Genomic DNA, 9,134 nt, shown 5'->3' with positions numbered 1-9,134 from the left:
TGGAACATTATGTTTACAGAGCCAGCTACTGATGCATTTATATTGCACCTTTAATGTAGTGAAATGTCCCAAGGCACTTCACAGGAGCATAATCAACTAAAAACTGACATCGAGCCAAAGGAGACATTAGGACAGGTGACCAAAAGCTTAGTCAAAGAGGTAGATTTTAATGAGCGCCTTAAAGTAGGAGAGGTGGGGAGGTTTTGGGAGAGAATTCCAGAGCTTAGGGCCTAAACGGCTGAAGGCATTGAAGCCAATGGTAGGGAAATGGAAATGGGGGATGCACAAGATACCAGTTAGATACCTTAGGAATCTTGGGACCTTTTTAAATATATAATAGATACATGTATCACTAGAAATTATGAGCTACTATTATACTTCAAACATACCAGTAAGACCTCAAAAAGACAGCACATGTATTAACATGTTTGACCATTTGTACCCTCCCTATTCCTGAAGGCAGTAGTCCATAGACCTTTGACAGGCCTGATATCTCCTGGGGCCAGTCTCCAGTGTGTATATCATCGACTCACAACACAAAAAGGTGCATGATATGTTACTGAGTAATGCAACATACCGTCCTACACTTCGTCCATACTCGACGGAATTGGTTCAAGTCGCTTCCTTTTTCGTGTGATGATTAGTTCTTGGTAACGTCAATCAATGTGGGAACAAGGCGGGTGCTGCCTCTACTCCTCTCTGATTGGTTAGACAGGTTTCGGCCCGTTCTCGATTTCTAAATTCTGATTGGTTAATCGTCATGTCAATCACCGCCTCAAACAATTGTTAGGACTGGGCCCCACGCCTATTGGCGACCTTGAACCAATAGACATTTCTGATTGGATCACAAGTCACTCATTCCGCAAACCTTGACAGCTGGCTGCAGAGCGAGAGGAAAGCGCGAGACAAGGAGCAGCGAGCGGAGCGATACAATACACGACACTGTCCCTCACTGCAGCGAGCGAGCGGAGCGGAGCGGCTCGATACACTGTCCCTCACTGTAGCGAGCGGAGCGGAGCGGCTCGATACACTGTCCCTCACTGTAGCGAGCGGAGCGGAGCGGCTCGATACACTGTCCCTCACTGTAGCGAGCGGAGCGGCTCGATACACTGTCCCTCACTGTAGCGAGCGGAGCGGCTCGATACACTGTCCCTCACTGTGGTTTGCAACTGTGTTGCTCTTGGAGCCATGGAGCAGAAAAAACAACTGGAAATGGAAACGTGCATTAAAGGTAGGCTCCACTTCGCACAGTTTGGAGGTGCTGCTGTGTAATGACGAAGACTCACAGTTTAGAGTTAAATTGCACTGTACCAATCGTGCGGATTCAGTCCCATTAACTGACAGAATTGAACATGTTTGAATCTGTCAGTTTAAAAAAAAGCAGTAAGGACATGTAAAGACAAGTGGGAAAAGAAACGGCCAAATTTGACTTCAGTTATTACGGCTTGTGTGATAAAGGAGAACTGTATCAGTGGAGTTTGACTTTATTAACTCAATGTATTGCCCTTAAATATACGCAAGCGCTTTACGTTTTTGTGATAGAAGGATTCAGGGGAGGATTTCGAAATATGAACAAAAATGACTATTACTGACATTTGTGGTAGTTTCAGTTGATGAGCTAAATACAACATCCGCAGTATGCTGTGAGCTAAACCTTTTCTTTTTGTTGGTCATTTTCAACTTCAGCATATATCGCAAACGATTTTTTTAAAAAAAGCTAGGTATCGTATTGCGTGGTCCACGCTGCGAATCAAAATCATTTTTTAAAAAATCATATGATGTCCGCACCAGATTTTGATATATGGTTTGCTAGTATTAATTTTCACTTTCCATTACAGTATATCAGACAATCATTGTTCATTTTAGCTAGTTAACCCAGAAAGAATAAATTAATTGCACACTGGTAATTTGGATGTAAGGAGAACACCGGACAGCCAAACAAAGCATCTAAAGGGTGGGATTGCACATGATTTATTGTTTGGAAGGTAATGATGTACAGATTCAATCTCAGGGTTGCTTATTGTGTATGCTGGGCACACACCCACATGCAGGGAATTACCCAGGGGAGAGAGGAAATCACCTGCCCAGAGGGCAGTTTAAAACATTATTGCTCAGATTCTCTGTCAGAGTATTTCTTCTGGTAAGGGAAAGTGTTGATTGTCATTCAGATCTGCCCTAATCAATCTCACACATCAGTATTCAAGCATCTTTTGTCTTTTGAGTTAATGGCTGTACGTCAATAAATGTAATCACTTTTTGAACTTTAAGAAAATGATAATTTGTAAGACAATATGAACACTTGGTCCCTTTTAGGCTATTGTAATAGTGCTATGCATTTTTCAACATTGTCCATTAGCTAATGAAAGGTTCACTCTTGAGAAAGAGTGGCAGAAAAAGTGAGTGCTTCTCCTGAAAGCAAGGAGATAGATGAATGGATTGTACAAAGGTGATCCTTGTGTGATGTAAACAATTGCATCCTAGCGGAGAGTGATTGATTCCATGCCTGTGGTACATCAAGGCACAGGGAAGATAAGCAGTGTTTTTGCATCCTTCATTAATTGAGATGTGGAGATGCCGGTGATGGACTGGGGTGGACAAATGTAAGGAATCTTACAACACCAGGTTATAGTCCAACAATTTTATTTTAAAATCACATTTTAAAATAGAGATAAGAGTTCTCTTAACCTTCAAATGGAATTTATTTACGCACAGCAACTAATCTTTTGTTATGCATTTAAAAATATTCATATACTCATAAGCTACCTACAGATTTTTATAATATTAAGTATCACATGACAATTTTTAGGAATTTTACCATTCCTCTTAGCATCTGATAGAGCACCATGGAATAATTTCAGAATATTGTAGTTATTTTAGGATGCACACAAGGTGAAATAAGAAATATAATGACAACTATTACATGGTATAAGTAAGTACCATCTCAAAGGATCTGGCTTGTCGGGGGAAAAGCACCATTTTGGAGCATTACACCATAGTTACAACAACAACAACATCTTCCATTTATATAACGCCTTTAACGTAGTAAAAGATCCCAAGGCACTTCACAGAAGCAATTATCAAACAAAATTTGACATTCTCGAGCCACATAACGAGGAATTAGGAGAGGAAACCAGAAGCTTGGTCAAAGAGGTAGGTTTTAAGGAGCATCTTAAAGGAGGAGAGAGAGGTAGAGAGGGAATTCCAGAGCTTAGGCCTAGGCAGCTGAAGGCACGGCCACCAATGGAGGAGCGCAGAGGTCTTGTTGGGCTGAAGGAGGTTAGAGATAGGGAGGGGGGAGGCCATGAGGGGATTTGAAAACAAGGATGAGAATTTTAAAATCGAGGCGTTCCCGGAATAGGAGCCAATGTAGGTCAGCGAGCACAGGGGTGATGGGAGAACGGGACTTGGTGTGAGTTAGGATATGGGCAGCAGAGTTTTGAATGAGTTCAAGTTTATGGAAGGTGGAAGATGGGAGGCTGGCCAGGAGAGCGTTGGAATAGTCGAGTCTCGAGGTAACAAAGGCATGGATGAGGATTTCAGCAGCAGATGAGCTGAGGCAGGGGCGGAGACGAGCGATGTTAGGGTGATGGAGCGGACGTGTGGTCGGAAGCTCATCTCGTTCAAATAGGATGCCAAGGTTGTGAATGGTCTGGTTCAGCCTCAGACAGTGGCCAGTGAGAGGGATGAAGTCGGTGGCTAGGGAACGGAGTTTGCGGCGGGGATTAAAGATAATGGCGTCAGTCTTCCCAATATTTAGTTGGAGGAAATTTTAGTATTTACCTTTAATATTTACCCCATTTGGTGGGCTTTTGTTGTTTTAATCATTATTACTGATTATATTACAGGTGTTATTGTCGACTTTTCTTACTGTAAGAAAAAGTAACCTTATTCTTCATGGGGATTACTTAAGCAAAATAAAAAATGATATTGGAAGTTAATTATCTATTCACTGGGGTGACACATCAGCGCATATTATAGCAGGTAATTTCCTCTCTAGCAGCAATGCCACAAGAAAATATGGTGCAGAGGGACTTCCAGTTACTCTTGAACTAAACACTGATCCTGCTGAATTCAGAGGCTGGCTGGAAGGTCCTCTCCACCTTGCTTATGGTGGCAAAGCTGCTGGAGGCAAAAATCCTAGCCAGATTAGAATATTATTGGAAGACTTCCAGCAGTGCTCCCACCTGCAGCAGGGAGCCTTCCAAGGCAGTGTGGAATTTTGCAGCAACAGCAGGATTTGCCCACCTGCAGCAACTTAAAGATCCCACCTGATTCCCCCTTGTAAATAATAGGACCTTAAGAATTGCTGAATGAAAAAAGACCCTGGTCAATCCGTTTCGCCTTCTACCATGCTGGTCGTCAAATGATACATTGATAATTACATAGAATTTACAGCACAGAAACAGGCCAATCGGCTCAGCCAGCCTATGCCAGTGTTTATGCTCCACACAAGCCTCCTTCCACCCTATTACATCTAACATTATCAGCATTCTTCTATTCCTTTCTCCCTCGTACTTACCTAGCTTCCGCTTAAATGCATCTATGCTATTTGCCTCAACCACTCCATGTGGCAGCGAGTTCCACATTCTAACAACTCTGAGTAAAGAAGTTTTTCCCAAATTCCCTACTGGAATTATTAGTGACTATCTTGTATTTATGGCCCCTAGTTTTGGCCTCCCCCACAAGTGGAAACATCTTCTCTATGTCTACCCTGTCAAACCTACTCTTAAAGACCTCTATCAGGTCACCCCTTAGTCATCATCATCGCTCAAACATTGTGAAAGAATGAAACTGAAGGACATTGGTGAAAAGATCCCATGGCACTATTTGAAGAAGAGCAGGGGAGTTCTCCCCGGTCCAGTGTCCTGGGCCAATATTTATCCCTCAACCAACATCACTAAAAATCACATTGCTGTTTGTGGGACCTTGCTGTACGCAAATTGGCTGCCATGTTTCCTACATCACACCAGTGACTACACTTCAAAAGTACTTCATTGGCTGTAAAGTGCTTTGGGATGTCCTGAGGTTGTAAAAGACCCTATATAAATGCAAGTTCATTCTCCTTCATCAAAGAGTAATTTCAGTTCTGGGGTGGAGTCTCATTAGACCTGAATCCAGGACAGAGATAGGGGTATTTTTTTATATATTCATTCTTGGGATGTGGGCATCGCTGGCAAGGCTGGGCATTTGTTGCCCATCCCTAACCGCTTCAATCCTGTGTGGTGAAAGTGTTCCCACAGTGTTGTTAGGTAGGGAGTGCCAGGATTTTGACCCAATGACGATGAAGGAACAACTGATATACGTCTAACTCAGGATGGTGTGTGTGACTTGCATGTGATGGTGTTCCCGTGCACCTGCTGCCCTTGTCCTTCTAGGTGGTGGAGGACGCGGGTTTTGGAGGTGCTGTCGAAGAAGCCTTGGTGAGTTGCTGTAGTGCACCTTGTAGATAGTCCACTGTGCACCGACGGTGGAGTGACTTGATGTTTAAGCTGGTGGATGTGGTGCTGCTCAAGTATAATATAATGGGCTGGATCCTTCGACTTGCGTTTGACACCTGGTGAGATCCTTACCAACCAGCAGAGCCTTGTAACATTACCCCTAACACTAACACGGCACTGGGATCCCTCCCCCTGGGGTCTGGAAGGATGCACACATAATGGAATTGTTGACTAATAATAGGAATCAATCTCTATCTGTCTACAACAGACCCAGACATGACATGAGGAAAACCTTAGTGACGGAGAGCTTTGGGAACCATAGGTCCAAAGTCACCTTTTCCTCCCAAACATGTTACATTTACCACGTGTCTCAAATTACTTAATAAGGGGAACTTTTCCTGGACCAGTAAATTTTGCTGATTTTCGGAGTGCATCGATTTGCCTGACAATCGACCGCACCCTCTGGGAGGGGGATTACAACTTTATAATTAGTTCCATTAGCCATAGTAATGCTGGATGCCATTACTTGCCTCAAGCATTGCTATGACTGTAATGATGGAAAATGTAATGTATGATCTCATTTTGTTTTAACCTCCTGCTAAGAATATTGCCAGCCGTGTTTCGACAGGCACTTCTGGCATCTGCTGGAAATTATACTAGAAGATGGATGTGGGTATACAGTGGAGCAGGACCTGGTGGAACATGTCCCCAATGAGGTTTCCATCCCTGATGGCAGAAGATCTACCAGCAAATCAGTAGTTTGATAATATAATATCTGTCTTAATAGGTCTACCATTGCTTCTCTTATTTTATCATACTGCCTGGGAAATGGGATCCAACTTGAAGTCGATGGGAATGCCTACCTGGGGTATGCTCTCCCCACCCAATTTCAAAGTAGCTACCAGGTGGTTAGAAATGCCCCTCCTTAATTTAGTTTTTATATATCTATACACTTGGCAAATTTATGCCAGCACGATGAAGGAATGTACACAACTCATTTAACTATAACTAAAGTAAGCCAGACCACAACCAGAATAATAGATGCAATTCCACCAGCCTCCATCCAGCTGCTTGGCAAGCTACAACAAGTAACAACATTGCAACAGTGACTACACTTCAAAAAGTACTTCTTTGGCTGTGAAGTACATAGGAACATTCTGAGGATGTGAAAGTTCTTTCTTTACTCTTAAAAGCAATGGCCTTTCCCGAACTATTTCCTGCACTGGAGCATTCCATGCTCCGAAACTTTCTGTATAAAGAAATTTGTCTAACCTTTCTCCTTGCTTATTGACAATTTTAAATTGACGATTCCTCATCCTTATTACTGATCCCATAACCAAAGGAAATAGTCGTTTCTTATTCAGCCCATTGAATCTTTAGCAAATTTCGATATTGTGCACTCTTTGCCTAAGTCCAAGTCGCGTGTGTGTGTGTGTGTGTGTGTGTATTCAAGAACAAAAATTAATCCAACACTGACCCCTGGGGTACACCACTTCCAACTGTGCTCCAATCCTACTCTGTGTTTCTATCCATGCTGCTACATTTCTTCTTAAACCATGTGTCAGAATTTTTGTACAAGACTCCTCTGAGACACCTTATCAAAAGCCTTCTGAAAATTCATATGCACTACACCTACTGCATTCCCTTTTCTAGTTGATTTAAATGTTTTCTTTTGGCATCATGCAGAAAGAGCTTTTATTTATTCACTTTAAATTTTGGAGTTAAAAAGAAAAACTGAATGCTGGAAATCTGAAATAAAAATAGCAAATGCTGGAAATGAACTGTCACCAACTGAAAGAGAAAGAAAGGTTTGTTTCAGGCAGAATCTTTCATCAGAACATGGTTGTATATTTGACAATGGAATCAAATCAATGTATCAATTCAAGACCATGAATACATCTGTCATGGTGGCTTGAAGAACCATTCTTTGTTTATTCTCAAATGTTCAAATTTGGTTCAGTGATGTTTGCTAACTTTAAAAAATGATAGCACGCAGGAACAAAGTGTCATTATCTCTAACCTATATATTTACTGCCATCATTGCAACTATTGAATGTCTGTAATTGGAACCAGGGTCTTTCAAATTCTTGGGTTATGTATCTGTCCAATCACTGACAGCTTGAAGGCAGGAAGGGAACTTATCTACATTCCCTAACAATCTAATGGCCTCAGATACTATAGTGAGGAGGAGAATGCAGTCTGGATTCTCTGATGGTCTTGTGAGGCTTGTGCACTGGCTGTGATTATTGAGACAAAATGGGAACTTTGCTTGGTCCAGAAATGTTGGTGCCACAGAAGGTAAATGAATGAAAACAGGAACACAAGTGAGCGGGAGTGGTCATGCCCTGCAAAAGTGCATCGCTTGTTGGCTGGTCATTAAATGGCATACATGGAGGAGCCCATAGTCCTCACCATCTTGTCCACTGAACCAATGAAGGGGCTGCACCATCGATAGGGATGTAAAATGAGAAAATGGGTTTAAAAGAGAGTGAAAATAATTAATTGTAAGTTACACAGCTGGACAGAGGAGATTCCAAATGATAGAAGAATTGTGGGATTTAATTTACAATAGTTTATGTCAGCAATAGCCCTTAATACACTTGCAGCTACAGCAATCTTTTTGTCTTCTCCCCCTCTTCAGAAGATGCTACAATCCTGAGGATATTATTTAATTGTAACAATTCATAATTAGATATTTTTAAAAATTACTCATTGTTCATTCAAACATCTCCTAAATTTATGACATTTAATTTGGAAATTCTGCATAAGTTTTTAGCTTTGGGTTGCCAACATCAAATATTTTCAATAGTGTTTACAGCCAGGGTGGATGGCAATTATAGTAAATTCAGGGGCTGAAGTTCTCCCACATTGTGTGTTTTTATGAATGAACAGGGGAGGAGTTGCCATTTTTCTGGCTGGATGTCTCGTGTAAAATTCTGAGGTGTGACTATTCTGCTGTGACAAACAATAAACCAGATTTTATATTGATGTGTTCAATTGCTGAAATGTGAGTAGCTGACTTGTATAAGATTATCATTTTTTTTCTCAACAATTCTCTCCCCTCCAGAAAGCGTTGATCTGCTGGTATATAATTCCACCGGCTCTGGCTGCCCAGTGGTAACTTGTTTTTGATGGTGCTGGTTGAGGGAAACCGGAAGAACTCCCCTGCTCTTTTTCAAAACTTTGCCACGGGATCTTTTACATCCATCTGAGAGGGCAGCTGGGGCTTCGCTTTAATCTCTCATCTGAAAGCCGGCACCTTCGACAGTGCAGCGCTCTCTCAGTATTGCACTGGAGTGTCAGCCTAGATTATCACAGCCAAGCCCAAACTGGTCCAGCCATTCACAGCTTCCCAATGTTCCTTGCTGAAAATATCAGTAACAGGAATGCTGACCAGTTTTCCCCCTCCATAACCTGGGGTGGTGATGCCAGCTGTAATGCCGCTACAGGCGACACCAGAGCTGTTGGAACCGATGCATTCCACCAAAAAAGGGTAGTGTTGACCTACACGACCAGTGCCAGCACTGCTTCCGATGGCAACATAAAGGCTTGTTGTTGGAGGTGACCGTGCTTTTTGACTATGGTGAGCTGAGGAGCTGAAGCGGTCACAAGCAAAATGGTTTGCTGTTCGCTGGCCTATTCACATTTTCTCCACCTATTGGGAAGGAAGCTCTTAGTAAAACATCACTGTTTGCA

The 9,134-nt window shown here is 42.2% G+C and overlaps 1 protein-coding gene across 2 annotated transcripts in view; it reads left to right on the top strand.

Moving 5' to 3' along the window:
• Positions 1-900: 900 nt before the first annotated feature.
• The window catches only part of afap1 (actin filament associated protein 1), a 276,822-nt gene continuing 268,588 nt past the window's right edge, over positions 901-9,134 (top strand). For both annotated transcript variants that reach the window (XM_067991293.1, XM_067991286.1), the window contains exon 1: positions 901-1,231. In XM_067991293.1, the coding sequence (XP_067847394.1) occupies positions 1,189-1,231 (43 nt within the window). In that variant the 5' untranslated portion in view covers positions 901-1,188. The remainder of the gene's footprint in view (positions 1,232-9,134) is intronic.

This window comes from Heptranchias perlo, chromosome 1 (assembly GCF_035084215.1).
Source record: "Heptranchias perlo isolate sHepPer1 chromosome 1, sHepPer1.hap1, whole genome shotgun sequence".
NCBI classification, from domain to species: domain Eukaryota; kingdom Metazoa; phylum Chordata; class Chondrichthyes; order Hexanchiformes; family Hexanchidae; genus Heptranchias; species Heptranchias perlo.
This window is presented reverse-complemented; position numbering and strand designations above follow the sequence as displayed.